Source organism: Podarcis raffonei, chromosome 2 (genome assembly GCF_027172205.1).
Source record: "Podarcis raffonei isolate rPodRaf1 chromosome 2, rPodRaf1.pri, whole genome shotgun sequence".
In the NCBI taxonomy this organism is placed as follows: Eukaryota; Metazoa; Chordata; class Lepidosauria; order Squamata; family Lacertidae; genus Podarcis; species Podarcis raffonei.
The window spans coordinates 121,067,631-121,089,339 of NC_070603.1; the positions used below are offsets into that span (position 1 = coordinate 121,067,631).

Here is a 21,709-nt window from a genome sequence, read left to right on the forward strand (position 1 = left end):
GGGACAAATTGAGATTGCAGAGCTTTGAAAAACTAAAAGGGAAGGTGAGAGATTGGTTGCATTACCATCAAATAAATGAAGTGTTTAAATTGGACAGTAAAATTGGCTTCCAGGTGGAAAAATCAAAATTAGAGACTGAACTGTTAGAATCCAGTACTAAGAACTTGTCAAAAATGTATAACTTGCTGCTGAAATGGAATACACAAGATGAAACGGTTAAATCAACTATGATTAAATGGGCTCAGGACATTGGTCATAACATTTTGTTCGCTGACTGGGAAAAGTTGTGGACCACCGGGATGAAATTTACGGCATGTAATGCCTTAAGAGAAAATATAATGAAAATGATTTATAGGTGGTACATAACCCCAGTCAAGCTTGCAAAGATCTACCATTTGCCTGACAATAAATGTTGGAAATGTAAGGAAAAGGAAGGTACATTTTTTCACCTCTGGTGGACGTGCCCGAAGATTAAGGCATTCTGGGAAATGATTTATAATGAACTGAAAAAGGTATTTAAATATACCTTCCCTAAGAAACCAGAGGCCTTTCTCTTGGGCATTGTCGGCCAAGGGGTGTTAAAGACAGATATAACTTTTTTTATGTATGCTACAACAGCAGCTAGAATACTCATTGCAAAGTACTGGAAGACACAGGATCTACCCACACTGGAAGAATGGCAGATGAAGGTGATGGACTACATGGGCTTGGCAGAATTGACGAGCAGAATCCGAAACCAGGGAAAGGAAGTGGCGGAAGAAGAATGGAAAAAGTTTAAGGACTATTTAAAGAAATATTATAAAATTAATGACAGTTAGAATGATGTTGGACTAAAGTAAATGGTTATTATTAGTAATGGTTAAGACAAGGAGAATAAGGATGATTAGCTTAAATTTATAGCAAAATAAGGGAAGATTTGCTGAACAATTGACTAGAATTTGGAATACAGAAACGGGAGGCACGAGGAAGTCGAGGAAGAAAGGTTTAAGAAATTAGGACATGAAATGGTACTTGTTTCTTGTTTTGTTTTTTGTCTTCTGTTTGTTTATGTATGTTTTGTTTGTATGAATATAAAAATTGTTTAATAAAAATACTATAAAAAATATATATATATAGTTTGCTAAGTGCAAGGAGAGTTATTCGGAGGCCGCTCACAGAGCTACAGCTCCCAGCACCCTTAAAGGTAAAGGTAAAGGTACCCCTGCCCGTACGGGCCAGTCGTGTCCGACTCTAGGGTTGTGCGCCCATCTCACTTAAGAGGCCGGGGGGCAGCGCTGTCTGCAGACACTTCCGGGTCACGTGGCCAGCGTGACAAGCTGCATCTGGCGAGCCAGCGCAGCGCACGGAACGCCGTTTACCTTCCCACTGGTAAGCGGTCCCTATTTATCTACTTGCACCCAGGGGTGCTTTCGAACTGCTAGGTTGGCAGGAGCAGGGACCGAGCAACGGGAGCGCACCCCGCCACGGGGATTCGAACCGCCAACTTGACAATCGGCAAGTCCTAGGCGCTGAGGTTTTACCCACAGCGCCACCCGCGTCCCTACCCAAGCACCCTTAACCAGCTACAATTCCCAGAATACTCTGGGGGAAGCCGTGACTGCTGTAAGGGTGCTTTATAAATATATGGTGTGGATGTGAGAAGTGGGAATAATAATAATAATAATAATAATAATAATAATAATAATAATAATAATACTTTATTTATACCCCACCCATCTAGAGGGCTTCCCCAGCCACTCTGGGCGGCTTTCAACAAAATATTAAAATACAGTAACGCATCAAACATTAAAAGCTTCTCTAAACAGGGCTGCCTTCAGATGTCTTCTAAAAGTCTGGTGATAGTTCTTCTCTTTGACATCTGGTGGGAGGGCGTTCCACAGGGCGGGTGCCACCACCGAGAAGGCCCTCTGCCTGGTTCCCTGTAACTTGGCTTCTTGCAGTGAGGGAACTGCCATAAGGCCCTCAGAGCTGGACCTTAGTGTCCTGGCAGAACGATGGGGGTGGAGATGCTCCTTCAGGTATACTGGACCGAGGCCATTTAGGGCTTTAAAGGTCAACACCAACACTTTGAATTGTGCTCGGAAACGTACTGGGAGCCAATGTAGGTCTTTCAAGACAGGTGTTATATGGTTTCGGCGGCCGCCCCCAGTCACCAGTCTAGGGAATAGACAGACATAACATTTTACAAGGATAGAAAGGGATACCACAGACGGAATAACTGACACACACAGGAGGAAGAAGGATACAGTTTGAATGCTTCACCTATGGGTTTATAAATCATTTAATGTGTCAAGACGAGTGGATGTCGTTAATACTGCAGTTGTTGAATAAGGGATTGTTATTTTGACTAGAGTGTAATTGAGATGGATGAGATTTTGGAACGCCGAAACAAAGCACATCATCAAACCCATCAATTGGGAGGCCACCTAAATCATATAATTTGGCACCTGAATGATTGGGATTAGTGCTTGTATTATGACTTGGCAACGTTATAATGAGGCTACCACTGGATTATTGTAACTGAAAACTAATAAAAATTATTGTTAAAAAAAAGAGAAGTGATCTTCCCCAAGGAGCCTTTGTGTTTGACTCTGCTTGTGAGGCCAGCCGTTGTGATTTTTAAACTTTGGTTACATTTGTTTGTTTTTAGCATATTGCATATTTACACTGCTGCTTGGTTTTTGTTTTTCTTTTCTTTTTTGGGGTTTTTTTATTTTTCTATGCTGCCTGGATGGTTTTTTTACATGACAGGGAGTATATAAATATTTTAAAATAAACGGAATGGAACGGAGTTATGGTCGATTTGCTGGTCTCTTTGGATTTGGTAATGCTGTGGACCAGAGATAAGGAGCCTGGTGCCTTCTAGAGACTGTTGGACTACAACTCCCATCAGCCCCAACCAGCAGGGCCAATGGTCAAGGATGCTGGGAGTTGTAATCTGTTGAACCCTGCTGTCAATCTCATGTTAATAATAATAATAATAATAATAATAAATTTTATTTATACCCCACCCTCCCCAGCCAAGGCTGGGCTCAGGGCAGCTAACAAGCAATAATAAAAACAAGTTGAATGAATAAAACTTAAAAACAAGATTAAAATACAACATTCAAACATGTTAAGGTAAGCTAAAGCACACACCCCTAAAGGAATCCTGGGAAGTGTAGTTTGTTAGGGGTGAGGGATAAACTACAGTTCCCAATGTTCTTTTGGGAGGGGGGAAATGGGCTTTGAACATTCTTTAAAGGAATGGTGTACACATAGCCTGAAGCAATGGGATCTTGCAGCCAAACCCAGTGGTCTGCCCCCCTCTGGTGTTTAGCGCAGGCTCCTAAACTCTCCCCTTTGCTTTCTCCAGGTTCTTCTGCAGGCGATCCAGGACTCCCTGGCGCGTTCTGGGGAGGTGGTGCGGGAGACGGTCTCCTCCGTTGAGACGGTGCGCAGTTTCGCCACTGAGGAGGAGGAGTCTGAGCGCTACGATGCGGCCTTGGCCGAGACTCACCGGCTGAAGGACCGGAGAGATTGGGAGAAGGCTGTCTACTTGCTCCTCAGACGGGTGAGTCCTTGGGGTCTTGTGTAGGGGAGAGGCTTGGGGAGGTCAGAAAGGGGACAAGCATCCTCCCAAGGAGAGCTGTGGCAGGAGAACTTTCTGGAAACGGCACCCCTTTCTTTCGTTCTTCCATTGTCCAATCAGCTTGGCAGCTTTTTCAAGGTCACTGTTCACGTTGGAATATCGAGCGTTGGTGGTGTTATGTATTCAGTGGTCTGTGTTTGCCTGAGCTCAAGTCTGGACTAAGGATTCTGAGCTCCTGTGTTCGGATTCGATACATGATATCCAACCACAGAACATTTCAGGATTTGGGCCTTAAACTCTGAGTCATGATTTGCAGCTTAGAAGTATAGACAGCCAATCACGTAGGGAGTGGGCCAGGCCTTCAGAAATGTATATAAGCAGTTGCTTTGCTCTTGTGGTCCAGTTCTGTTAGTTTAATAAAGGTTCTTGCTGTTATCACTGTGTCTTGCCTCATAGGAATCCACCTACACTTCAGGTTGCTTGTAGTGTCTTCATACTGGCCAGTTTGTTTATGGATGTACAGGGTGAGGAGGTATGACGGGGCAGAATCAGGCCCACCGGCAGGCAAGGCCAGTCTCACATGGGGAATTCAACATCCTACAATCCCTTCTCATATACCTAAAAAGGTAAAGGGACCCCTGACCATTAGGTCCAGTCGTGACCGACTCTGGGGTTGCGGCGCTCATCTCGCTTTATTGGCCGAGGGAGCCGGCGTACAGCTTCCGGGTCATGTGGCCAGCATGACGAAGCCGCTTCTGGCGAACCAGGGCAGCACACGGAAACGCCGTTTACCTTCCCGCCAGAGCGGTACCTATTTATCTACTTGCACTTTGACGTGCTTCTGAACTGCTAAGTTGGCAGGAGCAGGGAGCGAGCAACGGGAGCTCACCTCGTCGCGGGGATTCGAACCACTGACCTTCTGATCGGCAAGCCCAAGGCTCAGTGGTTTAGACCACAGCGCCACCCGCATCCCTTCTCATATACCTACCAGTGGGATAAATCAGGCTGGTAGGTGAAAGGGCCTTTGTGCTGGTGACCCCACAGACGTGGGACGCTCTTCTAGGTGGGAGGCACATGGCCCCCTTTCTTTCAGACCTTTAAGTGCACTCTGAAGACCTCCCTGCTCAGTGCTGTTTTTCCTTTAAAAACTTTTAAAACTGAGCATTGCTTGTCAAAAGGCCTTCAGTGGGTTGGGCACAGCGGTCCTCTGTCATAGCCCAGCCGGAAGCTCCAAAATAGAAACAAGAGGACTAGGGAAATCACGTAGAACTTTCCAAAAGGATACAGGCCTATTTAATTCTGATTTAAACTGGGTGCATCTTTGACTCTTGGAGAACCTGGGAGGGAGAGAAAAATCTGTCAACGTCCGTTCTCCTGGTTTCTCTCTTTTTGCAATCTTAAATTCTGTTCTTCACATTTCTGCAGCGATTTTTGAGTTTTCTTTTTTAAGAAACGCACGTGAGAATTCCTCAGCATTTCAGAGTGGCTTTCTCCTAATAAACATATGCAGTTTCAAGTACAGTCATACCTTGGGTTGAAGTAGCTTCGGGATGAATATTTTCAGGTTGCGATCCATGGTGACCCGGAAGTAACGGAGCGTGTTACTTCCAGGTTTCACCACTCGTGCATGCGCAGACACTCAAAATGACGCCATGCGCATGTGCGGAAGCAGCGAAACACGAACTGAACACGCGCAGACGCATCTTACATTCGCTTCAGGATGCGAACGGGGCTCTGGAACAGATCCTGTTCGCATCCATAGGTACCACTGTAATGGGCACATTTCTGCAAACCTTTCCTCCTAATACACATTGCTTGGCTGGAGCAGTGCATTGCCAAATTTGGAGAAGTGTAAATTTCAAAGTCTGCCTGTCTTTAGGTTTGTGTCTTGTTTCGGGAAAGTCCAGATTTGATAGATTTTACTTTAGAGGCCAACTGAATTGAATTTCATCCTTGGAGGGGAAAGGGGTGAGCAGAACAGCCAAGCCGTCAAACGTGGCTACCAGGGTGGCTGCCGGCCCTCAACATCTTCCCCCGAATTTCTCTCTCTAGCTCCTGCAGCTGGGTCTGAAACTGATCATGCTTCACTCTGGGTACCAGCAGATCCGTTCTGGCCTCATGACCCAAGGGAACTTGTTCTCCTTCATCCTCTACCAGATGGACTTCGGGGAGTACATACAGGTGGGTGAAAATCCGCACCGGGAGGCTGCAACAGCGCTGGCATTCCAGCCTTGAATGGCATTCCAGCTATTCCACAATTGGAGTCATGCCTTCAGCTTATTAAATGGGTGTTATGCTCCTGCCCTTCCCTTCATACTCCACATACTGTGTCCATCTGCTGCTTCTACATCCTTCAAGGAACTGTCTTATATTGAGTCAGACCACTGGTCCATTTGGTTCAGCATTGACTACACTAATCAGCAGCAGCACTGTAGGTTTGCTGCCTCAGGTGGCAAAATGTCTTGAGCTGCCGGCAACTCCCATTTTGGGCTTGAAGGGCCAGGAGCAAGTTGGTGCCAAGGTCTTCTTCGCTGGCGATCCCTCATAGCCAAGTAAGATTGTCTTCCATAAACATGGTCTTAAGAGTGAGTTCGTAGGTTTCTGGGCGGGAGTTGATCACGGTGAGGGTTTGCCAAATGTGCCTTCCTTTTAGCTAGTTTCTCCCTTTCGTCCTGAGTTTGAGCATCTTCAAAATCCATGACACCTTTGGTAAAGGCTGTTCTCCAATTGGCGCATTCACACGCCAGTGTTTCCCATTTGTCGGTGTTTATACTTCATTTTTTGAAATTTACCTTGAGAGCGTCCTTAAACCTTATCAGAGCTCTGCATATTCCCTTTCAATTACATGACAGGGCTTTGCTTTGCTGGCTTCTCTCCCCTCTTTTTCTTTTTAAAATTCCTCTTTTCGAAGGAAAGGTTGTTTTATGTGTTCTGGCAACCCCAGGAATTTGCACCACAGAACTTTGTGAAGCCAGCGTCGTAAATTTGTTTTAACAAAGCCTTGCAGCCCTTGCCCTGATTTCCTGTTGGCTATATCTCCACATTTTGAAAACTTAATTTAAACCTTATTTTAAGGACTTTTAACCTTCAAAACCTCTGAATCTCTTAAAATCCTTTTTAATTTCTTTGACCCCCCTATATTTTAAAGAAACTGAGAGGGGAAATTGCTGTTGCCGAAGAGACTACGTTGAAAGAATGTCCCATTTGGTTTTTTCTTTTTACCCTCCTCTCTATAACCTCCCTGTCCACAAAGTAGCTGTAGATAAATCTGGACTGGATGAGACTGTGGATTTGGGTCTCCAACAATTGATCTGAAAAGTATACTTATTTATCAGTATATTCCTGATACATGCAGAATTCCAGAAATGAGAAGAGCAAAAAGACCCAGGTGTCCCTATGCGGATAGAGATTCACGGTCTTTAATTCTCAAGCAGAGTAACTTGGACAATTATTTTCTGCCTCTTAAAGAGTCCATATCACCACCAAAAAATAAATAAATCCCTTTTTCTCTCCGCAGAGGAGACATTCCCTGGATTTAAGAGAAGGATAAAGCGAATACTCCCCTAATTGTGGGATTGTGAAATAAGTTTAGCATATTGACAAACCTCCTCGTCTTGCTCTTTCGCCCCTCACAGACCCTGATGTACATATACGGAGATGCGCTCAGCAATGTGGGGGCTGCAGAAAAAGTGTTTGACTACCTGCACCAGGAACCGTCTGTTCACACTGAGGGGACACTGGCCCCAGACTTCCTCCAGGGTCACGTCTCCTTCAGAAACGTCTCCTTCTGCTATCCTTCCCGCCCTGATCTTCAGGTCTTAAAGGTACATGGCCAAGAGTCTGGTCACCTGAGGATGTTGGAGCAGAGAATCTTGGCTCAGTGGTGCTGGGAGGCAGTTTGAGATTCTGGACTTCATGGCCACATGGGGAGGCCTGTCTCTTTAAATGAGAACGGGGACCCCCTTGACCGACCTCCCAATGCAGTGGGCCAGCCCTCCTAAAACCCCATTTGGGTCAAAGGTTCAAAGCAGCATCATACCACTTTAAACAGTCCTGGCTTACCCCAAAGCATCCTGGGAACTGTAGTTTGCTAAGGGTTCTGAGGGTGGTTGGGAGACCCCTTATTCCCCTCAGGGAGCTACATTTCCCAGAGTTCCCTGTGGAGAGGAGTGGCTTGTTAAAACCACGCTGGGAATTTTAGAACGGTCTTTCAAACCCCATCTAGGTTTATAGCAGTCTGGTGGCTGTGAGTTCCATAGGTGAATCACAGCCCTGGTTTTTCCTCCTTTCCTTGCTCCTTCTCCGCAGAACGTCTCCTTTGAGCTCCGTCCCAGGGAGGTGGTGGCGCTGGTGGGTCTCAACGGCAGTGGGAAGAGCACCTGCGTGGCACTACTGGAGCGCTTCTATGAGCCCCAGTCTGGGGAGGTCCTGCTGGACGGGGTCCCGATCCGGGATTATGAGCACAAGTACCTGCACAGCAAGGTGAGTCGGGGCCCCCACAAAGTGTGGCTGAGATCAAACTCCTGTTTCCTCTTCATTATTTATTATTCATTTTATTTATTGAATTTATATTCCGCTGTATACCCTCAGGTCTCAGAATAAAATCATAATATAAAACCACACAATCCATAATCCATTCTTCCTTGTGGAAGATGCAGAAATGGCAAAACTCTACTGGAAGAATAAGAAATCAAGATAACAAGTTTTTTTTATTAAAAGAATGGAAATGGTTTATTGAATATTTACAGATAAATTGTAAACAGATAAAAACACCGGCAGGATTATTGTAATAACCTGCAGCTACATAAGAGTATATATTTAAAGAAGATAAATAAATGAGTAACTTAAGTTAATTTGGATAGGCAGAAGATACTAACAATAAATTTAAGGAACTGCATAAAGAGGGGGAAGAAAGTCAAGTTTTAAAATGTCAAAATGATTGTAAAAATCAGTGAAATGTATATATCTGAAAAGTATAAATGTTTTTTTTAAAATCCATAATCCAAATAAAAACAACAGCCCAATAAACCCCCCCCAAAAAACCCTACATTTTAAAAGGACATAGGCTCCCAAATTATTCATTTATCTCACAAGATTTATATACCACTTATTTGTAATAAAACTTCAAAGCAGTTAACAAGAAGAAACAATTTAAAAAGTTGAAAACAACTATTTACAGCATTGAAAAATAATTAAAATCAACAATAAGCTAAACAAACAAAACCCAGGTTGAAACGCTTGTTAGTGTTCCCCAAATTTTGATAGGGTTGCCTGGACATGTATGTTTTAGCAAGCGCTGAAAAGAATACGGCAAAAGCGCCTGCCTGATGTCAATTGGCAGGGAGTTCCAAAGGATTTTTGGGATGTTAGAGAGTTGTCAGTGCCACGGGGATGGCGGTTCTGTTTTTCACAAAACAGAAGCATCTTTTGCAAAAGAGGAAACGACAGGGTGTGGCTGAGCACTGGAGAGGAAATGTGGGTTGCAAAAGGCCATGCCCACCAAGTTTTCGTGATACACAAACACTTCCCAGCCTGGTACTTAAGCTGTAAATTGTGGTTTTTTTCCAGGGGAGGGTGACCAGAGACGAGTTCCCATAAGGAGATGCTTGCAAGGAATAATTGCGGCTGTTGAGCCTTGAGAAGAGATGGAAGGACTTGCCCCTTCCTGTTCACTCAGTTTCTCATCTTTCCAGCTTTAATTTAGTTCTGTACATTAATGCAGCAATTTGTGGCTTTTGCTTTTAAAAATCTTTATGAAAAATTTTCAATATTTCAGTGCAAATCTCTCCTAATGAACATGCTATTGTCTGCAGATTTGACTAAAATCTTCATTTCTTATGCACATTTTTGTAACGCTTCAAGTTGGGAAACAGGGTTGCAAAATTCAGAGAATTGTGAATGTTGAAGGTTCGCCTGTGTTTCGGTTCTCATATTGTTTGAGAAGGTGCAAATATGGTGGAGTGTGCTTCAAATGCAAAATGAATCCAATTTCTCTCTAGTCGTCACACTTCATTCTGCCTGCAGGTGGCGCTGGTGGGACAGGAGCCGGTCCTTTTCTCTGGGTCCATATGGGACAATATTGCCTATGGGGTGCAGGATTGCAGCCAAGAAAAGGTGGCGGCTGCAGCAAGAGAAGCCAACGCCTTAGGCTTCATCAATGAGCTGGAAGGAGGGTTCGCCGCAGGTGGGTGAAACCTCTTTCCTCCTGTCTCCTTTTGTCTCTGCAAAACTCCACGCTCCTTCCAGAAAAGGCAGCTGGCCTGATTCTTACCCTCTCTGAGATAACATGAATTTCTGTGGCCCACTGAATTCCTCCAGGAAAATTGGTGGGGCTCCAGTCTTTTGTGACAATTGAGAATTCCAGACTCTGAGCCTCAGCTCCTCGTCACTGTGCCCGACCCTCCACCCAACTGCTCACTGCATCCCATCGAATGAACCCAGGAGTTCGGGATCCTCCTTTACCTGCGACTCGCCTTTTGCACACCTGCCACCACTCCCACTCCTCTGGCAACCAGGCTTTCTTTTTCCCTCTTCCACCCCTCCCTCTGGTTCCTGCCTCCCTGCAGATGTCGGGGAGAAGGGAGGCCAGCTGTCCGCAGGGCAGAAGCAGCGCCTGGCCATCGCCCGGGCCCTGATCCGGAACCCCAAGGTCTTGGTGCTGGATGAGGCCACAAGTGCTCTGGATGTGGAGAGCGAAGCTGCCGTGAGTGTCGGGGGCGGCGGGAATTGTGGTTGACGTGAGAAGCGTTAGTCATGAGTGGGTGTGGCGGTTTTATATTATTGTAGGGACGCGGGTTCAAATGCCGACTCAGCCTTGAAGCTCACTGGGTGACCTCTCAGCCTAGGCTACCTCGCAGGGTTGTGAGGAAGAGCCCCATATACGTCACCTTGAGCTTCTTGGAGGAGGGCTGGGATATAAGCCTAATAAATAAATAAAACAAATCTAAGAGGGGGTTTCTGGCTTCTTCCCCTAGATCCAGCAGTCACTGATGAGCGGCCAGGCCAGGGCGGTGCTGGTGATCGCTCACCGGATGCAGACGGTGGAAAACGCGAACAGGATCGTTGTCCTGGAGGGTGGGGAGGTTGTGGAGGAGGGGACGCACTCTGAGCTGATGAGCCGGAGGGGCCCCTATTACCGCCTGGTGCAAAGGAGCCAGGCTGAGTGACTTCCGCACAGGCTGAATGGTCTTCTGGGGTCCCCCTCTCGAGGTGGTTGTGCGTGTGGCTTAACTGTGTTTGCCTTCTGCTGAGTGGGACCTTGGGCCACAGCCCCAAATTCCTGCCATGATGGGGCTACTAGGAGACTCACCTAATTGGCTGATCCTTTCTGAGTGCAGAAACTCTGGCTTAGCCAGAAAAGTGGGTGTGAGCCCCACTTTGGAGAGCAATGAAGTGGGGTGCGAAAAGAACTGTGTAGCACCCCTTGTAATCACTATGCAGCTGTTAAATAGCAGGCAATTTGGAGTATCAGTATTTGCCCCAGGAGAACTTAAGCTGTGACTTTGAAAGTCTTGCCCCCAAAATCCCATTTTTAAGCCCCCCCCCCAAGCTTCTTTCCAAGTAGCCTTCCGCTCAGAAGCCCTACTGAGTTCAATAGGGCTTACTCCTAGGTAAGGATTTCATCTTGAGTTGCTTAAATAAGGAGTCTGGCTTCTTTCCCAATCCTGTCTCTTGGTCCCGTATGTCTTAGGTGTTTCTGAGTATGTTGTAAAAATATCTTAAGGCACTTTTGGTCTCTTGCTGTTGACTGTCCAGGACTACGATGGCATGAAAGTGTTTTGTAAAATAAAATGTGTGCACATAACTCTTTGAAGTTTGAAATTTTGTGTCTCTGGGGGGTTGCAGAATGATGCCTCTTCTAGGGTATGGGAACACAAGAGGCTGCTGGATTAGGCCAAAGGGAGCTCTGGTCCGGGGCTGGACCTACACAGGATCTGGGTGCTTAAAGGACCCATTGGTCTGCCAAATGGCTGCCAGTTTCCTCAGCAAGAGGAGATCCTGCTTTCAAGGGGGGAACAGGAGAAGCTGCCTTATACAGAGTGAGGCCATGTAGCTCAGTGTTGTCCACTGACTGGCAGAGGCCTCCGGGGCTTCAGGCAGGAAACCTCATCTCAGCCCTAACTGGAGACACCAAAGATGGAACTCAGAACCTTTAGCTACAACAAAATTACCAAGAGATGAATCCATTTATTCACTTCCTGGAGACGCTGAAAGACATTCCTGTTTACCCAGGTGTTGGGTAGCTGACAGGTGCTGTCCAAGGCTGGGCAATATACCATCCAAAAACCATTCTGAAGTTCGTATCATATCAGTTTCATAATTTTTGACCTAGCAATGTATTTCTGACATAAACGGCCTCGGCCCAGTATACCTGAAGGGGCATCTCCACCCCCATCATTCTGCCCGGACACTGAGGTCCAGCACCGAGGGCCTTGTGGCAGTTTCCTCCCTGCGAGAAGTGAGGTTACAGGGAACCAGGCAGAGGGCCTTCTCGGTGGTGGTGCCCGCCCTGTGGAACGCCCTCCCATCAGATGTCAAGGAAATAAACAACTATCTGACTTTTAGGAGACATCTGAAGGCAGCCCTGTTTAGGGAAGTTTTTAATGTTTGATATTTTATCATGTTGTTAATATTCTGTTGGGAGCTGCCTAGAGTGTGCTATCCGAAAATGCAGAAAAAACCGTGAAGCCAGCTGATGCCTCTACATAGCTCCATCCTTATTTCAGACATTGTGATATATCAATATATTGCAATGTTTAGCTGGCGGTATATCATGACGTTGAAAACCAGATATTCCCCAGCCGTAATTCTGTCCATGGCAACCCCAAAAGGAGTTACGGAGGCAGCATGCTTCTGAACACAAGGTGCTGGTAATCTCTCCTGGGCAGAGTCCCCATGACTTGCTTGTGCGCTTCCCATTGAGGAGGCTGGACCAGATGGGCCATTGGTCTGATTCATCCAGGAAGCTCCTCTTAGGTTCTTAACAGGAAGGGTCATTTTAGGGTGCCTTAATTTGTTTTAAATTATCTTATTTTAAATTTTAATAATTCAAATCTTTTAAATGGTATTGCTTTTAACATTTTGATGTTTGCTGCCCTGAGCTCCTTTGGGAGGAAGAGTGGGATAAAAATTTAAAATAAATATTTTGGGCATCTTTTCACCTCCATGGGAGAACTTCCTCCTGGGTTTGCGGACTTTCGGGGCAACTCCACCTTGGTCATCTCCCACCACCCCCTGCCCCAGATCAGATATCTGCACATTCCTTTTATTATATTCCCAACCCTCCTTTCTTCCGTCCTGGAACCAAAGGCAGCATCCAGGTGGTTCCCCATCCAGGCCCTGAGCAGACTTCACACCCTCTTGGCTTCAGCAACACAGCGGCCTCATGTAACTTAAGCCCACCCCTGCAAAACCACAGATTATATCCCCATCTCACTTTGGACACTTGTTCTTCAGCCATTTTGCAATGGAAGACCAATTATTGGCACCTCCCTGCCAGAGTCTGTGAATATTCTCAGAACCTCAAAATCTCTGGATAAGAGGGAAAGAACTACTAAGGAAGAAGGGGGGCACTCTTATTTATTTCAGTCAAACAGATATTACAAAAGGAGTAATAATAATAATAATTACATCCAGTGTCTTCAAAGCAAGATGCAGCAAATCCATTGGGTTGGGCAAGAAGAGTCCTGCGGCCCCTGGAGGTCTAAAAAAGTTATTGCATTCTTATTTCTAAGAAAGAGTTTCCTGAAGGAATGCCAATCTATGAGAAGGGAAGGAAGATGGCGGGAATCATATGGAGGGAACCGCAGAGAGGCAAAGTATGATCCTCAACCGACCACAGGTGAAAAAGCAAGAATGTGTGAGATAACAATTATGCAAATTGAAGGCAACAAAACTAGTTTACTTGGAAGAGTTCATGTGGTCCCACTTCCAGTGGGTCACCCCTCCTAGAAGGCTGTGGGGACCAGGCAACAAGTCTCATGAACTGAAGGCCTGCAGCCCAAAAGAAGGGGCTGGTTATTTCAGATCAAACTCTGGCCATGAAGCTCCTGACCTGCCTCTTCTCCTTGCTGGCTTCCTCCTTGGCTGTCAGCAGAATCAGACATTACATCCGTTTAGCCAAAGGCTAAACCTGCCCAAGAGGCAGGAACAACTTAGCCCATTTCTTACATAATACCCCTAAAGCAGCTCTCAGATGTTGTCTTTTCTTCCATTTGGATGGCAAGCGAGGGACACAAGATTGGGGAAGGGATTGTGGAGGGAACCACAGCAACAAAGAAGAAAGAGAAACCATCAAAATCACTGCAAGTCATGCTCAATCTCCCCTTCCCTTTTAAAAGCTTTTAGTTGCGTATATCTGGCACATTTCTGATTAATACAAGCACATTTCTGAAAATCAGCTACAAAGCAAAATTGGCCAAAATCCATCTGAAAAACATGATTATCCTCAAATACAAGTTACAGCTGAAGTCAGAGTGGATGACTGAGAGCCAGGATTAAGGAACATCAGAAACAGCATTAAAGGACAGCAGGAGCTCTGAGCCTTTGCAGTTCGCAGCCAAACTTGGGCAGGCTCCTTCTGGTCTCATCTCACACACCAACTGAAGGGAAAAAAGAAAAGGAGTGTTTCAAAATTAAGCCAACATCATGGTGTGAGACCATCAGCATTGCAGAGCTAGTGGGACCCCAAAGGCCGTCCAGACCAGCCTCAATCAGACCTAAGATCTGTTAGGAGCAGCACCAAAATGGGCCTGCAGAGCAAATGCCTGCAGAGGGCAGCTCCAGCAAGTGAGCCAAGCTGCACACTTTGGGGGAATACCGGAAGGACGCACAGCAGTCCTGTTGGAAGGAGAAATCCCTTCCAGCACCCAAAATGTGACTCTCATTCAGAACCCAAAATGTGACTCCCAAGGTGGGTAACAGGAAAGCAGAAGCTTTTCCCCATTTGGGGATGTTCCCCATGGAGTCTTCTGCAAGAGCCCCACTTTGCCCCCACCTGCACCCCCACTTACCCTTGGCAGAGCTGTCAGACCCCTGGTCGCTTGCTGCAAAAGGAAGGAAACATAGGAGTCAGGATCCCGGGGAGGGAGATTCTGTTAGGATATTTCCGTTCCACCTTAAAAGGGAGCAGGATGCTTGTGTCACAGCCTGCGTATTTCCTGTTCACAGGATGTTTCTGTTGTGTCTATGCTTTCGTTTCTCTCTCTGTGCCTGAGACACCGAAGCAGGCAGTCATGTTTTCTTTCTTCTGACCAACGCTGAATAAAATTGTAAATAATGCTCTCCTGCGTGCATCTTTCGCTGTGCATTATCTGCTGATAGAGCGTGCATGAGCTCTGGAATGTGGCAAGCTATTTCTGGAGCTCGTGTCGCTAATTGAATGATACTGCGTGTCTACGGGAGATCGATGGACGTCCGGAGGCAGCTTGGGGGCCATGATGGACTTTGTCTCCCTGGCAGTATCCCAACAGATTCCCCCCCCCCCAGCCCTTCTCCTCCCTCCTTCCAACCCCATCCCAAATCACTCTCAATCTGGGGATGTTCAGGGACAGGCAGCCCAGAGGCAAGGGGCCTCAAGGGACCCCTTGCTGTCCACAGACAGGCTGAGCACACAGGCTTAAGCTTTCCATCAGGGTCTTGGGCTTAAGGACTAGCCCATCACCAGGTTTATTTTTGTCTGTTTGTAACGTGTTCCTGATCCATATTGGGGGAAAATATCTCAGACAGAGAGAAGGGAGGAGTCACTCACTTGAGGCTGCTTTGTAGGCTGGTTTCCCTGTGAAGACAAAAGCAGAAGGTCAGAGCTGGAAGGGACCTCTAGAGGTCACCCAAACCCATTTCAACCATTTGGCTCTCCAATGCTGAAACCTTCCCAGCAGAGGCTCCTCTTGTCTCTTCCAAACACCTCCAAGGAAGGGGAGCCCAGAAGGGGAGCTTTTCAAGGAGCTCATTTTACAAAGAAGTAGAAAAAATTGAGGAAATTAAATCAGAAGATCAACATGGGGAAACCAGGCAGTGGACAAATTCCAAGAGGGTGGAAGGGAACATTATCCAGTCCCTTCACTCATTCATATTCGGATTATTTCGGTGATTCTCCAAATAAAAATACAAAATGAGAGCACAGAATACATAATAAAACAAAAACAAACCAGTAACTCACATTTAAAAAGCTCAAGGCCTGGTTTGAGAGAAACGTTTTTGCCTGGGGCCTAAAGATGTGTAAGGAAGGCTCCCTGCTAAGTGTTCACAGGACTGAAGGCTTAGGATGGATTAAAACTTCAGGTGGAAAGTGAATTTCTTGAACACAGAGTGAGCGCAAAGCAATGACCAACAGGACTTTTGGTTCATGTTCGAGAGTGTTTTATGGGGAGGGGTCTCTGTAGGGATGCCAGCGACAATTGCCAGGAAGCTCCACCAGCACATTCCCAGTCGGAGGCCAAGACAGAAGGACACAGGAGAGGCAGCAAACGCATCCAGGGTTTACTTACTGCGGATGAAGAAGAAGATGATCCCAGAGACCAGCAGGATGGCAGCCATGACACCCAAAATGGCTCCCACAATGAGCCCCAGGTTGACTGAAAGGGGAAAAGAGACATTTTTATTCAGACTGGGGGCAGCAGCTCCCCAAGGCCTCAAGCAGGAGATTTGAGTGGAGGTGCTAAGCTATGAGCCCGGGAGGATTTTACGTGTGCAAAGCAGGCCCTCTCTCTCTCCTCTCAGGCCAAGGTCCTCTCTGTAGTGGCCCCGATACAAGGGAGTTTTTTTCCACCAGAGTAAAGCATTAGAGGTCTTTAAAATAACCAATTCATTTAAGGAAGACAGTTGACAGGCACACCTGTTTCATCACAGACTCCAGACTTAAAAGCAGGTCTCCTCCTGCTCAGGCGCTTCAGCCTTCTCTGTCCTGACCCTGAGAGGAAGGGATTCCCTCCCCTCTGAGACCCCCCAGAGCCCAGCATTACAGGCCTTCAGGGAAGACACAAACCCTTAGGAAGAAGCATCTTGTGTAGGGATACCATATGTCCAGTTTTCCCTCTTTTTCAGACTTAAAATGTCTGTCCAGACAGATTCTTAAAATGAGGAAAAATGTCCAGGTCTTTTTGTTTGTGTAGAATCTCTGGCGTCCGTAGCGCTAGTGAGCGAGCCCTGGTCCCCTCTACCCTGCCTGGGTGAGTCTTTGGCTCAAGGGCCACTTCCATAATTCTCGCTTGCCTGCCTGTGAGAAGGAGAGTCTGGGGTGTGGGTGGGGATGTGCGTTCATGTGCTCCTGCTGGGGAAAAGGGAGTCTGGCTCTTAGACATTCCGCTTTGGTTCCTGCAGGCGCAGCTTTCCGGGCGGTGTGTGAGAGACGAGCGTTATTACAAAACCCTTCTTGCTCTTCCCAGCGATGTGCGGGTGTTTGGGCCGAGTGGAGATGGCTATCAGTTTTTCTAGCTGGGCACGAGTGTGAGGAGGAGCGAGTGAGAATCTTTTTCACTGTGAAGTACAGTCAGTCCCAGGCTCCCTCTTTAAGTTCACTGCCCCTTTTTCAGTCGCAGGGAGTGTGAGTAAGTCAGCCATGTGGAAGAGGTCGCATGATTTTGAAGAAATAACACATCTGCCCACATTCTGTGACATCACAACTGCTTGGGCTTAAAGGCAAAAAGGTGACGGCCAGTTTTTACCTATGACATCCAATTTGAGTTCAAGGCCTATGAGACACTTGCCAGAAAAGGCTGCATCTCTGCTGAAATCTACAGATTCTGATTCAGCTGCTTCCCTCCAGAGCAGCCTTTCTCAACCTGTGGGTCCCCAGATGTTGTTGAACTACAACTCCCATCACCCCTAGCTAGCAAGGCTAGAGCTCAGGGATGATGGGAGTTGTAGTCCAACATCATCTGGGGACCCACAGGTTGAGAACCACTGCTCTAGAGACACAGACAGAATCCAGCTGGAGTTCCCCACCCCTTCCCCTCCTGTCTGTCTGTCTCTCACCAGGCTCTTCCTCCCAGGCCACGTCCAGAGGCTTCTCCAGGCTGTCATGCTCCACACGGCACCGGAAGCGCTCCCTCTCCTCGGGGTCGATCTTGACGCTGAGCAAGAGATAGTAGGTCCCATCCGAGTTGGGGGCGACCAATCCTCGAAGGGTGCCCTCCTGCCAGACCTCCCCGTCCTTCACCCAGTTGGCCTCAATCTCCTTGGGGTAGAAGCCGTGGACTTGGCAAACGAGGGTCTCCAGGCCGTCATAGTCTGCCTTCCTGGTCACCTTCACCACCGGAGCCTCTGCAAAAAGGGCAATCATTAACTGGGGTTAACAGAGAGACATCCACAACGGGAGCCTGAAGGAATCCTGTATTTTTTCAGAGCAGAGGAGCAGGGACCCAAGGGGCAACCTAGTCAGAATCTCCTCACATCTGCAGAAATTAAAAAGTACCGAGTATAAGTGGGATTCCTCAACCTGCCTTGGCATCTTCCCCAGTCAGTGTCTATGCTGGAACTGTTTTTAGATGTTTTATCCTTTGTTTGCCAAAGCAGACTCCTTTGGGATGGAGGGCTGGGTAAAAATTAAATTAATTTGTCATCTTGCAAAGCTCTAACACGACTCAAACACGACAACTTGTGGTTCCAAGATTGTCCCAGGGAGCTGCCTCTAGGCTGAGAGGGCAAATTTCACCAGGTCCCCAATGGCGGGATTCATTCAGATCCTTCGAAGTTGCAAGTCACGAACTGAGGGCAGCTCAGACTGATCCTGGTTCCTCTCTTGAGGGGGAAGAAATGCTGGACTCGCTGCTCTCTGTTCTCCGGGACTTTTCAGCTCCATAGTTAGTGAACAAAGCCAAGAGCCCTGGGAAAGACAGAGCTCCTTTCTAGTTCTCCCGCCTGCCCTGAAAGGGTCCCTTGAGGTTGGAAAGGGCCCATCTCCCTTCTGCACGGCAGCCTCTCCTGGAGTGGAAAGGGCAGACCAGGAGGCCCAGTAAGCCAGCAACTTGCGCACAGTTAACTTGTGCACATACAGATTTACGCACTTGGCAAAAATATTGTAAAAACCCAAAAGAGGAGACGGGCGTCTGGGGAAGAAGGACTTTGGCAACCCAGTCGCCCTTGAATCCAATGCGCTTTGAGTATACACAATGTTGGCTTTATGCACAATCCTCAGAATGTAACCCTTGTTCAAAAACTGGCTCCCTGGGTAGCTGTTGTCTGAAGGGGCTGTTCCAGGATCCCACCCACTTTGCAGTGCCTGGACTGGAAACTCAGGTCTGGGAGGGGATGTGACTCTGCTGGGGGGAGCAGGAAGGAAGGAAGGTCAAGCCCTTTCCCCACAGAAACCCCAAACAAGACCTCCCCACCCCACCCACCTGTCCTCAGCCGACCCTCCGTCCCAAAGAGGATGATTCCCAGCCTCCTTTGCACGTTGTCACCCTTGAAAACACTTTATTGTGGCTTTTGAGGTGAAATCCTCAACCTCAAGAAATATGCTCAGTGTCTCTGGGGTGAATTATCACCAGGCCCCCATAGATGAATTTGCTCAGATCTCTCTAAGCACGGCTAACACGTATGTGTCAGTCCGCAAAAAGGGAGAGTGCCAGAATTATTTCATTTTTAATTAATGTTAATATCAGCAAAGCTAATAGAAACAGGAAGAAAGCCAGTCAAAACACTTGATCATTTGATTGGCACCTGTGCCAGATTCTTGAAGGCAGAAGAGTGGACTGTACCATTTCAAGGGGAAATGACACTTCTGAATTTTCCCCATGGAACACTGAAAAAAGTAAAATTCCCCCCAATTAAAAAATAAAAAGGTAGAAAAGGGAATTCTCATACTCTCTCACTATGTGCAGGTTTTCTGCTTGTAGGCCACGAGTAGCTAACCTACAGACTTTGTGAGGGGGCTCCCCACACATTTTCTATTTTAAAAAAGGTTAATTAATTAATTTTTAAATACTTTCCCCATAGGTATGTAGGGGGAGGCAGGGCACATTGATACATCAACAATATTTCAGTATCGAGAAACGTTATTCATGTCATGACATCACTAAAATGTGTCTATACAGTTGCGACCGCGCTGCCCGCCAGTTCGCCATTGGTGTTTGACGAGAGTATGTGTGTTTTTAGCGCGGCCAACTAAAAAATTACGTGAAATGTAAAAGTGTTCCAATGCTGTTTTTCATTGTTTAGTTAAGATTTTAAAATACCAAACGTAAATTATCCCACTCAGTAATCAGGATTACAGGTGATTTTTAAATAAGTTCAGTGGTTTTATTAGAAATTGTTAGTTTTCTGAAAATGTCCGTTGGGGCACTTTGATACACTAAGACGTGGGGCACATTGATACGTATAAAAGTGCCCCGCTAGTGTACAATAGTGCCCCAATATACAAATTTGCATGAAATCTCTAAACTGATTAACTACTCATGAAATTTGAAAAGAAAAAAACTGTTGTTTACTATGTGGTCAAAGTCATTTCTAAATATAATATGACCGATTATCAAGTGTCATATCTGAGGAAATATCCAGGATTTTGTATGTTTGTCTTCCCCATTGTAGAAGATAAGGCAAGCGTTGATTTCAAGGATGCTGTTTTGCAGTTGCCAAAACCAAATTTCTCAAAGGGCACATCGCAAACATCATCTCTATACTTTTTCTTTTGACTTCTGTGGATATAATGTGCAATAGAAGGAAATATCTTGTTTTTTATAAGCATTTTGTTTAAATTACTATTTTTTGACTACCTAATGTGGGTTCTTATACTTTTAAAAGTTTTTCCAAATTTTTTTTTTAATGGATAGGGTGTTTGAGGAAAGATTAGTATAAGTTTTGTTAAGAAAACCTGCCATAAAGTCTATGATATGTGTGAAACACTGTTAGTTTTGATACGTAATTTAGATTTTTAAGTAACAAATTGTAGGGCTGATTTACCTCACAATAAAAATTGCTTTTTTCATTAAATTTTTGTAAATAATTACCATTCTCATACAATTTGCGCTTTGTATCAAAGTGCCCCGTAGGTGGGGCACAATCATGCAAATCCCATTTCCCCCCCAAGTCATTATATTCTCATTATCTTCTAACTTTAATGGTTCTTTTGATTGCTATTATAATATTGATTAGTTATGCCATGCATAAAGCAATATTTTTTAATTATTTGACTCATTTTGGTACATAAAATATGAGATTGAATTTTTCTGCATCAATCTGCCCCCCTTTCCCCTACCCAAGTGTCAAGGCAAAAGGTTGTTCTGTATCCCGCCTCAAATCTGTCCATTTCAATTTTATTTTTTTAATTAATTTAAAATGCATTTTGCTTTCCTGGCCCCCTCCCTGCTGTTTCTTTGTGTCCCCTCCTCCTGTTTGTCTTTTGCCATCCCTTACTCTAGCCAAAGGGGCATGGGGGGCTGTTCTTAAGCATCTCCCCCCCATCATACTCTGAAGTGACCCCTTTTCTCCTCCCAGAGTCCCAAACTTATTTCTGCCTCCCCCACCAAGAAAAGTGTTTGCTGTTTGGTCCAGAAAGGAAGACTGTTAAGGGGGGAGAGGAGCTTGAAGGGAAACTGCCTCCCCTGAGCCCCCCTCCCCTCCCCACTGCCCCCCCTCACCTGTCCTCAGCAGAGTCTCCTTCCCGTAGTCCAGGTATCTCTGCAGCCACTCAATGCAAATCTCCTCCAGGTAGTGCTTCTTGCCCTGGTTCAGGGCCAAGTCAGGATCCAACTTCCTCTTGGTCACTTGGGCCTCCATCTGGGCTGCCGTCCAGGTGAGGGTCTCCTTGTCGAAGGCGATGAAGTCCCTCCCGTCGTAGCTGTACTGCCAATACCCTCCTTTGCGCCCGTCTGACCTCAGCTCACAGCCAGACATGTACTGAAGGGTGTGGATCCCTGGAAGGACCAGAAGAGGCCCAGGAGGTCAAGGGGGGTCAGAGCAGCCCCTCCCCCATCAGCAAAAGAGCCCAGGAAAAAGGATTTATTTCCCTCAGACTCAGGGAAGAGGCAGCAGTCAGAGGGGAGAAAAATCAGCCAGCATTGTATCTTTCTGAAGGCTCATCCGCATAACACGTTCCCTGAGGGAAACACTACAAGTTCCCCTTTAATTGCCCTCCTCTCTTCATCGCCTCACACTCCCCCCCCCCAATTCCCAGTGGATTCTCCCAACTCCCTGGAGGCG

The 21,709-nt window shown here is 46.4% G+C and overlaps 2 protein-coding genes across 9 annotated transcripts in view; one reads left to right on the forward strand and one right to left on the reverse strand.

Annotated features, from left to right (window-relative positions):
* TAP2 (transporter 2, ATP binding cassette subfamily B member) overlaps nucleotides 1-21,709 on the forward strand; it is a 71,659-nt gene that overhangs the window by 11,934 nt on the left and 38,016 nt on the right. For both annotated transcript variants that reach the window (XM_053379719.1, XM_053379720.1), the window contains 7 exons: nucleotides 3,356-3,553; nucleotides 5,624-5,752; nucleotides 7,207-7,395; nucleotides 7,880-8,053; nucleotides 9,596-9,755; nucleotides 10,138-10,274; nucleotides 10,546-10,780. In XM_053379719.1, coding sequence (XP_053235694.1) covers nucleotides 3,356-3,553; nucleotides 5,624-5,752; nucleotides 7,207-7,395; nucleotides 7,880-8,053; nucleotides 9,596-9,755; nucleotides 10,138-10,274; nucleotides 10,546-10,737 — 1,179 coding nt within the window. In that variant the 3' untranslated portion in view covers nucleotides 10,738-10,780. The remainder of the gene's footprint in view (nucleotides 1-3,355; nucleotides 3,554-5,623; nucleotides 5,753-7,206; nucleotides 7,396-7,879; nucleotides 8,054-9,595; nucleotides 9,756-10,137; nucleotides 10,275-10,545; nucleotides 10,781-21,709) is intronic.
* Nucleotides 13,134-21,709, reverse strand: part of LOC128409420 (H-2 class I histocompatibility antigen, Q9 alpha chain-like) — a 69,536-nt gene continuing 60,960 nt past the window's right edge. Inside the window, exons 6-8 of one of the 7 annotated variants that reach the window (XM_053379901.1) lie at nucleotides 15,321-15,347; nucleotides 14,584-14,616; nucleotides 13,134-14,172 (exon numbers count right to left, since the gene is read on the reverse strand). In XM_053379901.1, coding sequence (XP_053235876.1) covers nucleotides 14,162-14,172; nucleotides 14,584-14,616; nucleotides 15,321-15,347 — 71 coding nt within the window. In that variant the 3' untranslated portion in view covers nucleotides 13,134-14,161. Of the gene's footprint in view, nucleotides 14,173-14,583; nucleotides 14,617-15,320; nucleotides 15,348-15,986; nucleotides 16,147-17,545; nucleotides 17,834-21,147; nucleotides 21,424-21,709 lie in introns of those variants that run through there. The other 6 variants (XM_053379902.1, XM_053379904.1, XR_008329220.1 and 3 more) reach the window with 6 other exon arrangements.